Source organism: Armigeres subalbatus, chromosome 1 (genome assembly GCF_024139115.2).
Source record: "Armigeres subalbatus isolate Guangzhou_Male chromosome 1, GZ_Asu_2, whole genome shotgun sequence".
NCBI lineage: Eukaryota > Metazoa > Arthropoda > Insecta > Diptera > Culicidae > Armigeres > Armigeres subalbatus.
Window position 1 is genome coordinate 70,096,032 of NC_085139.1, and position 19,386 is coordinate 70,115,417.

The following is a 19,386-nucleotide window of genomic DNA, read 5'->3' on the forward strand; positions in this document are numbered from 1 at the left end:
CGTTGACAAATTTCTGGACGAACTATCGAAGATATTCCGGAGCATTTTTGTAACATGAAATTAATTCACGCCGACTTACTCCGCCGCCGATCATCAATGGCTACCGCTGGCTGGAAATGGTCTATCACGTCACCGCTGATAAAACTTCAATTGGCGCAAAAGTCTAGCTACAAATTGCATTCAATGGAAAATTCAGTCTCAACTTGACAAATAACTGAATAACTTTTTTAATAAACACCCCTTTGCTTTTAACCCCCTCAGGGGCTGTCCATATACCACGTGGACCAGTTTTGGTCAGATTTAGATACCCCCCTCCCCCAGCGTGGACATTTGCTCATATAAAATTTCAAAAATGTGTATGCACCGTGGACAATCGACATACTCCCCCTCCCCCCTAAACTGTCCACGTGGTATATGGACAGCCCCTCATTTGATTTCACGATCTAGCAAAATAATTTGCTAGAATACATTCAATAAAACAAAACTTGCTAATAATAAAGCTGTTGAAAATATTGCATGCTGTATTCCAGTAAATTTTACTGAATTTTCAATAATGAATCTGTCACACACTTTTTGCCTTTCTCGTATACAAAGTATACGTGAAGGCTATATGTTCGCTCCAAAACAAACTTTTTATAGGAGGCTCGGAGACCCATAGTGTTATATACCGATCGACTCAGCTCGACGAATAGAGGTGATGTCCTTTTTTTACAAGGGTTAAAGGCCATCAAAAATCTGCGCGACAGACACGGGGCCGTCCAGAAACCACGTGGTCATATAGGGGGGGAGGGGTGGGTTTGGAAAATGACCACGATAAGCCACATGGGGGGAGGGGGGGGGTGTTGCTCTCGAACCACGTGGTTTTTTTTTAACACGAAAAATGAAAAAATATTTTTTTTTAATTCCGCCGCAGATGGTTTTTGGCACCACGCCGCCGACACTTTTGCATCAGCGGACTACAGCTACAATTTTAAAAACTGTTCATGTTTTTACAATAATTCAAGAAAAATCTTCAAAAGAATGTCTTGTGGATATTCAGGAAAAATCCAGTAAAAAAATTTCCTGTGAAAACTTTGACCTTACTTCATATAATCCTGATAAAGTGCTAGCATTCAGAATGTTTTTTGAACAATTCTCTCTGGAAAATTTTGCTTGTAAATTTAGCTATAAATTGGTCAAAAATTGGAAAAAAAAACAAAACATCTACAGTGTAAATGCCGAAAAAAAATTCCATGTGAATTCTGTCTGAAAATTCAAAACAGTCTCGTGGGAAATACATATAATTTTCGGTGGAAAAAAATGTTTATATTTTCATATTTTTTTTACATTCTAATGAATTTCTTCGACAAGTTCTTCCGAATCTTCACCAGAAATTCTATTTCATTTTCAAAATAAGTTTTTCGGACATTTTAGGGAGTGCACTTCAAAATGTTCAGTCTCCAGTTAGCCTTACGAGCAAAGGCGTAGGATTGCCAATCCGGAGATGACGAGTTCGATTCTCGTTCCTGTCTAGGATGTTTTCGGGTTTCAAACATTGTCGACACCCTAGGTATAATGTATCCTTCGTACTTGCTACACAAGATATATAATCGTACAATTGCTGGCATTTAAAACTTTCAATTTATAACTGAGGAAATGCTAATAGAATAAACTAAGTTGAAAAGCAGACCAACTTCCAGTTGGAATATGGAGCCATAGAAGAAGAAGAAGACTTCTAAATTTTTCAAGAAAAAATCTTCTGAATTTTCATGAGAAATTAAATAGCCAATGCCACATGAAACACTTTGATATTACCGTTGATTTTTTGTTTTTGGATTTTTGTTTTCAAATTTGGAATTTTGAAAAGACATTTTTTACGCTCTTTGTGAATTCTATCACATTTTTTTTTTAATTTTCCAAGTATTTTTTTATTCGAGACATTATTTAGAATTTCAACGGAAGAGTCTATGGATTATCTTCAAAAAATACTTTGGATTTTCAAAGAATAAATCTTTAGAATTCTCAAGGTTCATGTTTTTTTAATTTGCACCATAAATTCTTCCAAAATTTCATGGGAAATTCATTTTTCTTCGGAAAGTCATTTTGATTTCTTTGTAGGTTCAGCTAAACATTGCTTTAAATCTTTACCATGCAAAGAAGCACAAGAAATGATTTAAAAATCTTAAGGAATTTTCACATCAGAAAATCTTTAAAATTTTGATTTAATTTTCTAAGGAATTCCTATTGGAATTGCTTCTAAAGTACAACCTTCACAAGTACTACAAAAGTGCAATTTTTTTCGTTATTTCCACTTGTAAAAACATCGAAATATCCTCGGGAAATTAATTATTGGTGTTTTAGATGAACTTTTTTTTCGATTTTCTACTGGAAAATCTTAGGAATTTCCATCGGAAATATTTTGGTATACTCCAAATAATTTCTTTTGGAAATTAAAAAAACTGCTGAAAATTTCTAAGATTTTGAAAAACGAAAAAAATTTCCATTGGAAATTTGGAAGAATTTCCTTTGAAGATTCATTAAATTTGCCCAGGATTTTGAAAAAAAATCTTTAGAGATTCTGTAAAAAAAAGGATTTTTTTTCTAATTTATACCGGAAGTTCTTCGGAATTTGATGTTTATTGGAATTTTCATCGTAAATATGCATTTAGGATCCTTATACGGATTCTTCTAGTTCTTCAAAATTTCTACCGAACCTTTATTAGGAACTCTTCCACAGAATTTCGAAAAAAAAGTCGTTGAAATACCGAAGATTTTTCGTGGAGACTCGAAGAATTTCATCTAACTATTCTGAAGGGTTTCCTTGCAACTCCAGAATAATTATTCTTGAAAATCAGGAAGATCTTGGAATTTAAAATTCATCCAAGCAATAAATGTAGGCAATTATTTAGGATCAAGAAGCCTAGTTCTTATGATATTGAAGGCTAATTGATCGAAAATTTAATAATGCACCTAATTAGAACATTTAGGTGCATTTTTAAATTTTCGATCAATAATGCACAAAATTCTAGTAGTGCGTATGAAAAGGTTATGACATAGAGAAGTTTGCATTTAAAAAATCAACATGAAATTCTAAATAAAATGCTTTTAAATTCATAAAAGGGTCTTAGAACTAAGAAGAGTCCGTCGATATGAAAAAGTGGCAGTGTTCCAGAAAAAAACACTCCAATTCCTAAAACAATCTAGGGTAATAAATAGTGTTATAATAACGATTGAAATTGAATTCCAAAACAAATCTCAACCCTTTCAGGACGGATGGGTCATATATGTCCAGCGTTTTAGAGTGTCTTTTAAATCACAAAAGAGAGCTAGACCACCATTTTCTTCAGTAAAATTGTTCATCTAGATATTGGTTTTACAGAAAAAAATATGGGAGCTCAAATTTGACTGTCCCTGAAAACTCAGTTATCCAAAACTTTGGGAAGATTTCGATTCTAAGAGCATGCAAATGAAGTTGAAATGTTTGAATCATTCTGAACACTCACATAAGATGGGTCATCCTGAACGTTAAGCCAGTGATTGCTCTCAAGTTCAGCCCACGACTTCTCGGGTGATCAATCATGACATTTGTAATGTCCTCATCATCGGTATGTACCCAATCCGATGAAATAAGCATATGATTCTAATTTCCATTAACATGAGATCTAAGAGACAAGGTACCCAAAATTATCTTGAGTCAACATCAAGCTGCACAATGACTATGCCTTTTTTGTAGGGCCTTAGAAGCACTGGGTTCACGGACTTGAATGATTAAGTAGTTCAAACATTACGACTTCCAGGACGTTTTTTGAAACCTAAAAGTTTTGTATAACCTAAGTCGAGTCAAGTACGAAACACTGAAGAAGACCTTACTGTTGAGGTCGAAATACGTATCTGTCAAGGTACAATCAAGTGGAAATGGGAAGGTACAAACTCGTCTTATGACAAGTAAAGACATTCCATTAAAAAGCTCAACATATTTTTTTTAACTAAAAAGTCTGTAGTAGCTTGTACAAATAACAATTGTCATATCAACCCAATGGACCTAATGGGATATTATATCATACATCATTCATAATTTGGTTAATTGGATAAATCGAATGATCCGAACTCCAAAATGATAATTGATCTATAATACATTCATTCTTCTATGAGTCGCTTATGAAAGGACCATTGACTGAAGCATATTCGAGATATGGTATAGAAGTTCCTTGGGAAATTATTCGAAAGACATCAGAGTGACCGAGAAAATATGTTTAGTATGGCATCATTGGATTCCACGAGTCAATATCAAAATAAAATTTCAATGAAGATTTAGAAATTTTGAGAGATGAGCCAGCTCTAGATTATTTATTAGAGAAAAAATAGAAATTTTCCATAATAGAATTGGAAATTGCCAATAAAGAAATCAGAGTATGAGTATTAAATAAATATAGAATTACTGCAAATAATGCAAAATTTCCATAAACAGTTGAAAATTTTCTACAAAACAATAATAAATTAGCACTTGTAAAAGCAAAAATTGCAATTATGTATTTAAAAAAATCACCAATAAAGAAATTAAAAAATATAGGGATATTTTGGAAAATTTCTAAACCATTACAAATTTTTCTCGAAATTTTTATAACACATTCGCGAGTCCGCATTTTTTTGTATCCTCCTGATGCATCGAAGGTATGCGAGTTCTAGATAACCTAATACCTGATACACATTACAACATGATAACATCATAAAAATCTTCGAAATAATAAAAATTTATAAATTCCATGCTGGGTTTTAGTTTGATTTTGAATCATTTGAAATTGTCCATCTTCAAAATTGATCGGATTAACCATATGTTTTAGTTACGTAGGGTTATTTTTTTTATTTTTGTACTTGAAAAAAAAACCACGTGGTCAAAGGGGGGGGGAGGGGGGGGGTCCTGCCAAATGACCACGATAGACCACATGGGGGGAGGGGGGGGTAAAAATCTTCAAAAATATGACCACGTGGTTTCTGGATGGCCCCCACCTCGAGCATCCACACTATGCTCGAAGGCGAACAGGGATGGGCTCCTCCCGACCTGCTAAAAATGTGCCTCCCGGATAAACCGGGTCCCTTATCCTCCTTGCCTCGATCCCCCGGGACCACGGGATGCTGCGACTACTTCGGGGTGTGGGGGGGGCTGTGCTCATGCACTTCTTCTAAAATTCCGGCCCCTATCTTAGGCTAATTCGTCGACTGGCTTGCTGAGATGCACTGCTACGTTGTCTCGATCCCTCGGCGGTCGTGCCGCAAACTTCCTCACTCGAATCCTCCTGACTTCCCCCGGTGTCGAGGGTGGTCCACCAGTTCCGGTGAAGGAAACTTCCGCACTGATGGTGCCCCGACTACCGGCGGCTATCGCAGGGGACGCTTTCGCGCATTCCGCCGACTTCGTCTTCGGGTTGCAGAGGTAGTCCGACAGTTCCGGTGGTGGATAACGTCCGCACTGGCGGTGCCCTACATACCCGAAGCACTTCCTTCTTCTTTCTTCTTTCTTCAGCAGGTTGACTGATCGAGTGCCGAAGTCGGTTCGACGATTCCGGTTGGCAGAAGACTTCCGGTTCACCGGCGCCCCGACGACCCGAGGCCAAACACTGCTCACCAAGCTGGATTTTCCTCCGAGCCGACGCTTATTTGCTGGTCCCTTCTCCATCTACGCTGCAGCTCTGACACTATTTGCCTCACGACTCTGCTTACCGCATTCCACGTATCTTCATCGTGACACATTCGCTCTGCGATGTTGTCCACGCTTAGGGCAGGCATTCCTCTACGAGCTTCCGCAAATCTCGGACAATCGAATAACACGTGCTCTGGAGTCTCCTCTACGTTGATACTCGCCGGGCAGAATGGCGATGACCCATGGCCACATCGGTGCAGATATTGGCGGAAACAACCGTGTCCGGATAGGAACTGAGTGAGGTGAAAGTTCACCTCTCCATGCTCCCTGTTCACCCACGTCGACACATTGGGAATGAGCCGGTGGGTCCACCTTCCACTGTCTGCATTGTCCCACTCCTGCTGCCACTTCACCTTAGAGTCCAGTCTCATCGTCTCCCTCACATTTCTGGTACCTCTCCGTTGGTAGCACTCGATATCCTCTGCTAAGGTTATGCAGATTGGAATCATGCCTGCGATAACGCAAACTGCCTGTGACGAAATGGTTCGGTACGCACTCGCCACTCGAATGGCCATTAGACGAAACACGCTATTCAACTTCCTGCGATTACGTTTCGTCTTGAGCGCAGCTCCCCAGGCTGGAACGCCGTACATAAGTATTGAGGATGATACGGTCGCCAGAAGACGCCTACAGTTGCCTCTCGGTCCGCCTACGTTCGGCATGATCCTAGCAAGCGCACTGACCATCTTAGCCGCCTTCTCGCAGGAATATACGACATGGGTGTTGAAATTCAAACGGTCGTCGATCATCACTCCTAGATGTCTCAAAGCCCGCACGGACGGTATGTCGTGCTCTCCGACGATAATCTGCATTCGCTGTATGATTCGGCAGTTGCTGACCAGCATCACTTCTGTTTTGTGGTGAGCAAGCTGCAGCTTGACCCCATTCATCCAGTTTTCAACTGCGTCGGTCGTCTCCGTCAGCAGCATGTCTACTCTTCCAGCGACTCTCCGGTTATCGTTCGAGCGACATCATCCGCGAATCCGAAGATCTGCACGCCTTTGGGCAACTTCAGCTTTAGCACTCCGTTGTACATAACGTTCCACAGCATTGGGCCAAGTATGGAGCCTTGCGGAACACCCGCCGTAACCCTAATCGACTTCTGCCCCGAGTTCGTATCGTAGACCAGAATCCGGTTTTCAAAGTAGCTCTTAAGGATTCTACACAAATAGCCAGGAACCCGCATTCCATGCAGCGCTACGGCAATGGCCTCCCAGCTGGCACTGTTAAATGCGTTTTTGACGTCAATTGTTACTACGATGCAGAACCGATTGCCGCACCTCTTTTTCTGGATGCTTTCTCTGCAACTTCAACGACCGCCTTAATTGCATCCACCGTCGATCTGCCTTTTCGGAATCCAAACTGCTTCTCCGACAAGCCGATCTCGCCCTCCGTGAACTGCGTCAGCCTATTAAGGATAATCCTTTCCAGAAGCTTGATTTGCTTGAAGCTTGATTTTCGTTATTGCCACCCGATAAGCATTGCCCCAAGGATCAGCGTCAGCTTCTTGGCACAACTGCTTGAAGCAGTTGGACTTGCTGACTTTGATCTCCCGTTTGAAAGCCGCTCTAGCTTCCCGGAAAACTATCTTACGCTCTTCTCTTACCGTTTCAGACCTTGCCCTCTGAAAACGTCTACTGGCCCTGAGACAGGCAGCACGAAGATTGGCAAGAGATTCGTTCCACCAGTAATTTGGGCGTCGGCTGTCCAATGGCTCCAGTTTCCTTAGCATCGACCCATCGCAAGCCCTCGCTAACATTTCCGTCAATTCATCTGCTTCCAGATTTGTTGCGCCGCTGTCAGCTCGAAGTGCTTTGATGAAAAGCTCCTTGTCAAAGTCCTTCGTGTTCCATCTTCGCCCTTCTTCTTATTGGCATTACATCCCCACACTGGGACAGAGCCGCCTCGCAGCTTAGTGTTCATTAAGCACTTCCACAGTTATTAACTGCGAGGTTTCAAAGCCAAGTTACCATTTTTGCATTCGTATATCATGAGGCTAGCACGATGATACTTTTATGCCCAGGGAAGTCGAGGCAATTTCCAAACCGAAAATTGCCTAGACCGGCACCGGGAATCGAACCCAGCCACCCTCAGCATGGTCTTGCTTTGTAGCCGCGCATCTTACCGCACGACTAAGGAGGGCCCCATCTCCATCTTCGCCCGGTAGTCCTTATCCCTCTCCGCGTCGTCGGTAGCCGTGTTCCAACACTATACCGGATAGCTTGGTGATCACTATGAGTGTAGTCCTCACAAACTCTCCAGTTCATGTTTCTCACCAGCGCGCTGCAAAACGTCACGTCAATGATGGACTCCCTGCTGTCTCTGCGAAATGTACTAACGGTACCTTCGTTGCACAGTCTGACTTCCAGCTTTGCAAGCGTTTCCAGCAAAGTGTAACCTCTGGCGTTGGTCAGCCTGCTTCCCCAATCCACTGCCCAAGCATTGAAGTCGCCTCCGATGATTACGGGTTTAAGGCCGATCAGCTTCTCCGTGAGTGCATCCAGCATCCGGTTATACTGCTCTAAAGTCCTCCGTAGGGGTGCGTAGCAGCTATACACGAAGATCCCGATGATTTTGGCGACAACAAAACCTTCGTTAGAGCTGTCTACCACCTCTTGGATAGGGAATCTGCCCATCACTTGGATAGCCGCAATCCACGTAGCATCCGCCACCCAGTTGCCGTTGTCAGAAGGGATCCGGTACGGCTCAGCAATAATTGCCACGTCACACATTGCTTCTGTTGTCGACTGCCACAACAGTTGCTGTGCGGTGTCGCAATGATTGAGATTCAACTGGATGATCTCCATTAATCTCGGCCCGCCATCGCCTTCTTGTATGCAGGGCATTGGAAGCCACCCGTCGTATGGTCGTTTCCATCCTCCGGTTTGCAGAGCAGGCATCTCGGTTGCTTCGTACAGTCCCTAGCAACGTGTCCTTCCTCGCCACATTTTCTACATAGACCGGATCTATCCGGACCTTTGCAGTTTCGCGCCTGGTGTCCAAACGCCATGCATTTGAAGCATCTCTCCATCTCTTTGGTGACCCGCGGATGAGTCTCAACGGGCACACCGACCATCCGACTTTCACCTTGCCCACCTCCACCATTTTGTTGGCAGCAACTGCTGGTAATCGTATCGCTGCTACTTGTGTACCACCGTACGCTTTCCTCAGCCGGATCGTCATCTGCACCTCACTCAGCATACATTGTGAGACAAGAGTCTCCCTCAGTTCGTCTTCCGACGTAATCTCGTCCAGGTCTCTGCACTCGACTACTGCCTCCTGTGTAAGAGCTCTTACGTTTGCTTCACTGCCCAAGGAATTGGCAAAAAGCTCTCGGAAGGCCGAGCTTTTGATTGTTGGATCTTTCTTCAGCTCGAACAGCAACTCCCCCTTCTGGGTGCGCCTAGTCCTCACTACTTTCTCTCCCAAGTCCTCGAGATCCGGGTTTTCTCTCACTTTCCTTAGGATTGCTGCATACGTCGTCCTGTCACTCGCTTTGATGATCAGGGCGTCGCCCTTGACCCTCTCCTGAGGAGATCGACGTTTTTCTTTCTTCTTCTGTTCCTTCTTCTTTTCCACAGTCACCTTCTGCTTCTTCCTATTCTCTCGCTGGCTTTCTACGGTTTGCCATTCACCGTTCTTGGCGCCATCCTTTAGTACGCTAGCACAATCGTGCACGTTCCGCTGCTTCTTCGGGACTTCCTGCTCTCCTGGCGAGTCCCTGCTTCGCTTCTCCGTGCGAGTATTTTGGATGCTCATTGGTGTCTGCTGTATGCTCCGCTCCCTCTCTCAGCGTTTTTTCAGCTGCTTCAGCTCTTCTTTTGAGCGCGTTCTGTTCGTGCTCGGCAGCTTTAACGGCGGATTTGATGCTCGTCACTAGAACCTTTATCTTAGTGTGGACATTGTGTTTGTCCTTCACGAAGTCATAAAGCTCGTTGACTCGCTTCCGCACCTCCATCAGGTTGGACCTCCCAAGTTGTAGTTCCTCCTGAATAACACTACTTGCCGATTTTTGTGTGGACACCCTATTCTCGGATCCTAGCTCCTGTTGGCCTGCCTGGTTCTCAGAAGTCTTGGCCAAACTGCTGGTACTTGCTACTGCTGCCTGCGCCATCACTGGAGATCGCTGCAGCTTCCCACTTTTTGCGAAAACAATCGCTCCGCCTGCTCCTTCGTTGATTTTTGTATTCGTTTCCATGTTAAAAGGGTCACCCTCCGGGCGGTTATCTCTACCTGTTGTAGATAGCCGCCTTTTGTGATCCCATGGGTGCCTTTGTAAACAGTGAGGTCCATGCAAGGGTTGACTCCGGTGCCTTATAGCACCGTGTTCAGAGCCGGATCGACGTAGATCAGGAATGTTACATCTGAACCTACTACCCACCAGTATAGGTGACAGGTGTTGAGCGTTACCGGAGGCCTGCCAGGTTGTTTACCGAAACGGAGGCAGTCGAACCATTAGCCTGACTGCCGTTTCAAAAATATGTCACTCTTTTTTACTCAGGAAACAGAATAGCTCGACTGTCAGCCCATATACGCCTAATCCTATCCAAAAACCGAGAATCGTCCAATGTCGATTGCCGTGACCAGTATACCATAATCAGAATCTTACTGGTATGAATCCTGATGTGCCGGTTGGCACTCCTGTTGGGCTTGTGTGCTTTGAGCGGCGCACGGTCGCTGTGATAGGGCCTGCTTGCAGACACATGCAGCTTTTTATAGAGGTTCAACAGAGCCCACTGTCAAACCCCACCACATCCTAGACAGGCCCCCTACCTCGCAGTGGCCATGGGGAGGGGTCGTCAAGCCCTTGGACAAAGTCCCTGCTGCCCTGATGTATGTGTGTGTGTGTGTGTGTGTATGTGTGTCCGTGTGTATGTGTGTGAATGTGCGCAAAAAGTCTAGCCTTGCTCGCAACAAGTTGCATTCGACGCAGAATCCTGTCCCATTATTTCCTATATTTAAAATGGGCTGGATCGGACTATGGGCTAAAGTTATGGTCAAAATACTGTTTTTTAGACAACAACGAGTGGAAGAGTCTAGCCCATTTTTCAGGCACTTATCCATAACCAAATTGCTTGCAACAAATTGCATTCGACGCAGAATCCTGTCCCATTGTTTTCTATTTAAAATTGGCCGAATCAGACTATGGACTGAGAAGTTATGGTCAAAATGCATTTTCTTTGGATAAAAACGAGGGGAACAGTTTAACTCATTTTAAAAACATTGTTTACCTTTAACCGCTTTGCTCGCAACAAGTGGCATTCGGTGTGGAATCCTGTTCTATTGTTGCCTATTGAAAATTGGCCGGAACGGACTATGGGATCAGAAGTTATGGCCAAAATACATTTTTTTGCATGAAGACGAGTGACAAAATCTAGCTCACTTTTTTGGCACTCCTCCTTAAGGTCACTCCTGACGGAATCCAAGTTTCAAAGTGCTCGCGTTCTCGGGGGCACACCACTCGATACGGAAGCAACGCACAACGTTCATTTTTATTCTTTCTAACTCAACAAAAATGACAGTTGTGCGTTGCTTCCGTATCGAGTGGTGTGCCCCCGAAAACGCGAGCACTTTGCACTTTGCACTTTGTGACCTTAAACCGATTGGCTCGCAACAAATTGTCTTCGGCGGGGAATCCTGTCCGATTGTTTGCATTGAAAAAAGTTTACAAAAAAAAGAACTTTTTATAAGAGGCCCGGAGACTAATTTTTTATTCGTAAAAATCATTGAAAAAATCCTCTTACACTTAGTATTAACTTCTTTACTCACAACAAGTTGTATAGAACGCCGAATCTGGTTTCATTATTTCCTATTAGACATCAGACTATGAATCTGAGTAAGCAAAGCCGCGTAGTCGAAAGCATTTTTATTCTGCAGCCAGGTTTTTTTTCATGAATAATACAAATGTGAATTCGTAACTAGTGAAGTCTCAATCGAATATCAAGTTTCATCGACAAACACAGACAGGACAACGTCTGCCGGGTCGACTAGTATTCCATAAAGGAGAAGCGGAGCAACTTTAATGTTGGTATTTAGAAATAAGCGTTTCCAATTGCGTTAAATAAACTTAAATCTTTCGATTAATATTTTTCATAACTCATGTTTAATTTGAATTCCAAAAATTCCAAATTTCAAACCTAATAGTTTTAGCTACATTTTCAATATTTCGAAGATACCGTATTTTTTCACATTTTAGATCATGTGTATAATTTAAATACCTAGTTCACTATTTTTTTATTTATTCTATCAAAAATGGACGCATTCAGGCTTCTGATTGATTATTTGTTTACAATTTTACTTCAAATAAAATTATTTTCAATTCTTTGCATAACATCATTCCATGAACGAATATGAACAAGATACAGTGATGACTCGATTTTTAGCATGTTAAAATTTTAACTGCCCCTGATTTTGTTTACACCTGATTTTATGAAAGTTTTGATATGATTTCTTCACTATCCAATTTTGACATATTTTTGGAAGTCTATATGACAGTCAAAAACCATTAATTGGTTTATACCGTCGTCGGGTGTGACAATGGGTCAAATGGGGGTGAGAAAGGGTCACTGTTTCAACTACTTATAATGTTTGTAGAATGGATTGAATGTATCTGAGGGCAAGAAGACTAAAATATAAGAGTAAAATCAACAGTAGACTGGCCCAGATTACTATGGGGAGAAAAAAATGTTGTCGAATTCCACGGGGCACCCCCCAAAATTGTGTCTTTGGGTGAGAAAATCAATCTCTGAAAATTTCAGCTCAATCGCTTGTTGCATAAGCTGGCGCATTTGATTTGAAGTTTGTATGGAGATTTCAGCCAAAATGTATAGGAAAATACACCTCCGTCACTCATTCGATCTGGAAATTGGTTCTGATTGCTCGATTGACCTCAGAATTGCAAAAACGGCAGTTGGTATGCTACAGAACAATTTGACATAACATTGCATGATGATTAAATGAACTTTTATGTAATTTTCGGCTGATTTATTAGGAGCTGATTTGTGTATTTTTGGGGTTTTTGATCGAATCGCATCAGCCGAAACCTATATAAAGATTCATTTAATCATCATACAATGTTCTGTGAAATTGTTCTGTAGCATACCAACTGCCGTTTTTGCAATTCTGAGGTCAATCGAGCAATCAGAACCAATTTCCAGATCGAATGAGTGATGGAGGTGTATTTTCCTATACATTTTGGCTGAAATCTCCATACAAACTTCAAATCAAATGCGCCAGCTTATGCAACAAGCGATTGAGCTGAAATTTTCAGAAATTGATTTTCCCACCCAAAGACACAATCCTGGGGGGTGCCCCGTGGAATTAGACAACTTTTTGTTTCCTGGGCCAGTCTAATCAACAGTGATTCAAATCGATAGGGGCTGTCAGTTTGAATATGAATCTGAAACATTAATTTTCCCAGCAGCTGTTCTAGATTCAGTTTTTATACCACTCAGCTGTCAAAAAAATAAAACTGGTATAACGCTCCGTTCTATTTTAGGCAGATTTGAACCACGATTGAATCACGAGATTCAAATATTTTTCATTTGTTTTTGTGTATGGATGCGTCATTTTATCTACGGATCAATCCACTTTGCAATTCCTGCGCCTTTTTTGGCAGTAACATAATGATTTCAATTAATTGAAAATTTGAAAAACATGAATAGAACACTGCTGGGGAAACCAGCGAGTTTGTTCTATTTTGCTCCAGATGCAAACTAGAATAGTGGTCGAAAATTTAGAATGAAACTGAATCACTCCTGATTTCACCCTTTAAGAGACCTTTTTGAACGATTTTGCTCTACGACCTCCAGGCTGCCGGTGAGAGCGATGACCCATTCTCACCCCCAGACCCATTGTCACCCCCGATGGCGGTATTTGTTATATTCGACCTCTCTAAAGATTTTTTCTCGACACATTTTATAATGAGCGAGAAAGGCATCATCACCGCTTGGTGGATTAATCTGGGTTTTTTATTTATCTATCACACACACATTATGAGAGAGCAAAATAAGCCAAGCAAGGAAATTTATACCGTTTTGAGTGTATGCACGATTGTATTTGATACCTTGGGTACCTTGTGTGGACGCGGCGTGTACGCAGCTTGAAAACACGCTACGTAGCCATCGGCCCTTAAGGTTCCCCCAAACACACACGACACGACAGTCACGACGCGATTCTATCGCTTGGCGACAGCGATTCTGTCGCCGTTGGTGTGGAAGCGTAAATAGAGTATTGCCTGCAGCGACCCAACGATAGAATCGCGGCGACTAGTTGTCGCCGTCGCGGCGATGAAATCGCTTAGGTTTGGGGGAGCCTTTAATTGAATGTGTCGCCGGCTAACGATTCTGACAGCACACACGAATGGACACTCACCGGTGGCGCTGTGCCGAGAGAGCAACGTCTGTGTTGGTGGAGGCGCACGATAGATGATGATGTTGGTGATACTGTCGGTGTGGGCCGATGAAAAACTTAGCGTTGGTGTGCAAAAATCAACCCTTCCGACTTAAGACACCTTCTGGATACTGGGTTCGCCGTAAAGCAGGGCGAGCTCGTGGTTCAAACTTCGCCGCCACACACCGTCTTCTTGCACACCGCTAAAGATGATCCTAAGCATCCGTCTCTCGAATACTCCGAGTGTTTGTAAGTCCTGCGCCTTCGTATTTCCCGACTAACATTATTGTCAGCGTTAGCAAGTCAGGCCACCACCACCTCGGCATGATCTGCCTAGGATCCGACGTATAACACGCGTCAATACTGAAGCTCTATCGCTGCTAGAGATTCAAACAGCCATCCGAAGCATGAAATGGAATAAAGCCCCAGGGTCGATCGCATATCAGCCGATATGGTTAAAGCTGACCCCATGACATCCACTCCACTACTGCATCATTTATTTCGTAATATCTGGGACACCGCAACTTTCCCGGTCGACTGGATGCAAGGTATCTTAGTGAAGGTGCCCAAAACGGGTGACCTGACTGTATGCGATAACTGGCGAGGCATTATGTTGCTGTGTACCGTTCTCAAAGTTCTATGCAAAGTTATCCTAGCCCGGATTCAGGAGAAGATCGATGCGACTCTTCGGCGGCAGCAGGCCGGATTTCGTGCCGGAAGATCCTGTGTAGACCATATTATTACGCTCCGTATCATTCTGGAACAAGTTAACGAATTCTAGGAGTCACATTACTTGGTATTCATTAACTACGAAAAAGCTTTCGGCCGTTGTTACTTCTAAGTCGAAAATCAAAAACAAGACAATCATTTTATCGACTAGTCATCCTTATTTGCACAGATCTATTAAAACCATTTAGAAATTTAGATTTCAAAACAAAGCTACATTCCCATCATGACTGCATGTAATGTGACAGGTGACCGGGAGACGGCTACATTTTCATTTGGTCTCTTGAAAATGAAAATGCAACTGTTTTTGCTTTCACATGACAGTCACGAAAACTATCAGTACTGGCTGGGAGGTAGTATCTGGGGGAACCAGAGTATTAGTAGAGAGGGTAACTCAAGTAACCTTCTATTGCTTGGGTGGGTTTAGAGGGTCCGGCGTTCCGTCAACCCCACTCCCTGAGTGATAATTTTAGGTGTCTGTTTGCCTTCATCCCTCTATTAAAAAAATATCTTTCTTTGCTCGTCTGACATTAAAGTCTAATATTTCTATTTTTTTCTCAATTCCATTCTTCTTGTCTCTATTTTATTGTTCTATGTACCATGCAGCTTTACCCGGATGAGCAGATGAAATATCCTAACCCCGCCCTTCCTGCAATTACGCAATCTTATCTTGAATCAACACGAGTATCTAGATCTATGTCCCTTTCCCTTTACTAACTGTTGATAATAATAATATAGTTTGGAAAAATCATAAAGAGTCTCGGCCCCGGTAAGTGTTAAACTGATTTTTTTTCCCAAGAGTGGACCCTTAGTATACTAGAAAAACAATAAAGATAGTTCCACTTGATGAAAAATGCGTTACAATTATTATGAGAAAATAAAAAAAAATAAACCGTAGTAGTAGTAGAAGTAATGTGAAATATATGTCAGCCAGTCGGATGATGACACGGCTACCAGTGGTGGCGCCACCGACATGGAGCAATTTTTTATGACTCTCTTGAGATCCTCTTGTACCTACATGCTGCTTTAACTGTGAACCGTCCGCATACCGTTCTACTTCGTTTCCTCATCTTAGTGACGACGCTTGGAAAAGTAATGATGTGGAAAATAGCAGTACTGCATTGAATATTTTGCGAAACAGCCGAGGATGCTTCTCGATTATTAATGAATGGAGGAAGAAGCGATTTGCTTGCTGCCCATGAATGGGTATTTTTCCAGGGTTAGCTTTCATAACATTGGTTTAGATTGGGCTACCCTGACAGATGACCCTACCATTTGCTAAAATCTATAAAAATGTGTCTTGTTGCACAAGAGAAATGTTTAAGATTAGAGGAACAGACGATTTACTAAGAACTAGAGATGTTCATTGTCCACCGATTCGAAAAATCATCGGTAGCAGCGTTTTCGGTGTTACGCTGAAGTCTTTTTTAGCCGGCGTGAATCAGCGTGGCGTATTTTTTTTGCGTTCTTCTGAATTTTTCATCAAAATTCTTCTCAATTGCTATAGAAAAATTCTCTAAATCAGGAAAATTCAATTTACACAAACGAATGTTACAGATGCATAAAATTGTTACATCATCCGAAGCTGAGACATCCATAGGTGAGCCAGCCTAGGGTTGCAAGCTTCTTTGACAAATAATTTAAAAAAATCTGAGACAAATTTGAAACAGCTTTATAAATTATAGTTGAGCGACGTAACATATTTTAAACAGCGACGTGCCGATGCAAATAACTCGTTGGCGAAGCACAAAACTAGTTTCATACTAAACAAAATGTCACTGAAGTCTCTTCCAGATCATTTTACTAAACAGTAAATGACGTATTTCGTTCTATCAATCACTCTGACAACCATTTGTGAACAATGATAATCAATTTAGACGATTATTGTTTCTTTTTGGCAAAAATTTATTTACAAACCAACGGAAATATACATCTAAAAGGTCTAGCCTCAACAACGATCATCGGTGGATAGAAGTGCATCTACCATTATAAGCATGAGGCCCATCACATTATGCTGCTCAACCAAGGTGCCGCGCCGTAGGAACATCGGCAACTTGATTTGCCCAGAAGGTGCCGTAGTTCTTCACCAGCGTAGCACTGCAAAGAGAGACGAAACGAAAAAGAAAATCAAAGCATGAATGTCAAGCACAGACGCAATAGTTGGCGATCGTTAACGAACCATTCATCAACGATTTGTTATAATTGCTATGAATTCGATACAAGCGCCTTTAATTATCGAAATTATATGCGAACAACCTTCCTTTAGTTTGGCGGAAAATGCGCCACCACAAAGAAAACTATACTAAAGATAGCTGTCTTTATCGACCATTTTCTGTAAACAGCTTCTATAAATAAACTATTATTTTCATTTAACTTGATAAGCGATCAAAGTCACCGAAATATTGGATTTCCAAATTTCGTAGAATATAAATACATGTATAAAAAATTAAATAATATATAACAATACTCAGGTAGACTTGTTAAGTGTGCTCAAGAAATGTATTTAAAGAGATAAGCATTTTTCCAATTTTAAACTGTTTCTTCTACTCCATTCCTATAAATGGGCACCATAAGAATATGTTAGTTGCTAAATCACGACGCGAGCTATTATTCATGATCTCAAGTATCCAGACGGCCGTCACCCATTGGAGGTCCAGCGGGTCAGTGGAGGGTACCCACACGCATTGCACTCAACCTCGGCGGAAAGGCTGTTGCACTTGAAGACATGCAGACCGGTTTCACCACAGACCGCGAGGGAGATAAACATTCTAGAAATCGCGACGACTTACACCACACCATCGATCCACACGCGCCGTTGGGTGATAAAAGGGTGTGCACAGCGTTAGAGACACTCTTGCACGCAACATTTCAGGTTTTACCAAGATGAAAATGACACTAAATTATACGTTTGACACTGCGGTGACCCCCGCGAAAGTGAAAGGCCTGTTTCCCTCTTGTAACCACGGTATAGGTCCACACTTACGTGAAATACACCTGCCCCTGACGATCCTTCGGTGCCGTCCAGACAAAAGTGGCACGCTCTTTGTCCTTGTTGTCGGCGTGTGTCACGGCCGAGCATTCCGGGATGGTTTTGGTATTCGCTGACTCCACCCACTCGCCGACCCATTCGTTGGTTTGGGCATCCCGAGCCTGCAGGAAGAACCCTCGGAACACATCTTGACCGGCAACATCCACCTGAATCTGGCTACCCGGCGAAAATGTGTTTCCACTGGCCACCACGCGGAAAGGACTCGTCTTTAAATCCTGACTCCGAGCGGCGCCATGATTCGGCTGATTGAACCGAGTTTTCACGCAGGTATCGGCTGGAGCCCCATCCGGGAATCCACTGACTACAGTCACTAGACAGGCAACAGCCACCACCAAGAATCCCTTCATATTCCTTCTCTTTGAGAACACTGCACCAAGAGAGAACTGAACTGCACGATTCGGACACACGTTCGTTAAACGGCCAAAAACGGATCCCCAGGTGGGCTTTATATTGACGCTGGTGCCAATCGCGCCATGTGCGTCGCAGTCTAGCGCGCGTAAAATCTTAGCTGGCGGCACGCGGTAGTGGTGGGGACTCGCCGCCAGGGCTCACTTGGATTGACAGACGGGTGTTCTAGTCGAAAATAATTATGTATGTCTCGCACTGTGCAACAAACCCCAGCATCGCACAATGGGAAATTCGAGAGAAAAGTAGAAACACTGAAATAGCGCAGAGTTCGGCTTACCTAAAGAATGGAATTTCGACGAATATATTTTTATTTATTTTTTTCTTTTTCTTTTTCAAATACAATTTTTTTAGTAATACTCGTTTCAGAAAATGAGCTTTTAATACGAATGGGATCGTAAGATAGAAAGTGAATAATGTTTCAATATGATAAGAAGAACCGTTAAATAAAAACATTTTTATCACATTAGGACCAAATTATGGACTAGTTTTGCTCTTGGTTTCACCAACTGTGCAAATCATTGCATTTAGTTGATCGGTGTGGCAAAACATGAATGAAAGGAACCGCGTGCCGTTGCCGGTCCGGTTCGCGGCTATAAACAGGTTTCAATAATATCAGTTTTGTTCAGAGGTGAAGTACACCCCAAAATGGACCATATGTTTCGTGATATACGCGTCCCCGTAGTGCGAGCTGACGTCACCGTTGTGCACGGCTGGGTTTCAACTCTTTTTTATAGTGAATCTTCATCATCTAAATGGAGAAGGCGAGATGCTGTCTACTGGATTGTGTTGCTTCATTTGCATTGCGACCTTCAGGGTTTTTGTGGCTTGATACTAGATACCTATATTACCGTTCTGTGCATATTCGGCTCATAAATGCTTTGAAGATTGCTTCTTAGCATATTAAGAAAAACCTTACAATTTTGTTTTCGTCCTTTGATTTTTTGTTTTTTTTTTATTATTTCTTTATTTATCGCATTGCCACTTTTTCAATTATCCATCTGTTATGTATGTTGGGAATTAATTCAAAATTCAAACTCACTTTTTATATAAGCAGCAAGGTTGAATTCTAAATTTATTTATGCATTTAAAATAAGAAATTTACAAATTGAGCTAACAATAAAATGAATCACATACA

The 19,386-nt window shown here is 42.1% G+C and overlaps 1 protein-coding gene across 1 annotated transcript; it reads right to left on the bottom strand.

Annotated features, from left to right (window-relative positions):
- Positions 1-16,675: 16,675 nt before the first annotated feature.
- LOC134211466 (putative defense protein 3) lies at positions 16,676-18,270 on the bottom strand. The gene is made up of 2 exons (XM_062688383.1): positions 17,778-18,270; positions 16,676-16,891 (listed from the first exon to the last, which is right to left on the bottom strand). The coding sequence occupies exons 1-2, from the start codon at positions 18,188-18,190 to the stop codon at positions 16,813-16,815; spliced, it is 492 nt and encodes a 163-aa protein (XP_062544367.1). The 5' UTR covers positions 18,191-18,270; the 3' UTR covers positions 16,676-16,812.
- Between the last annotated feature and the right edge of the window lie 1,116 nt (positions 18,271-19,386).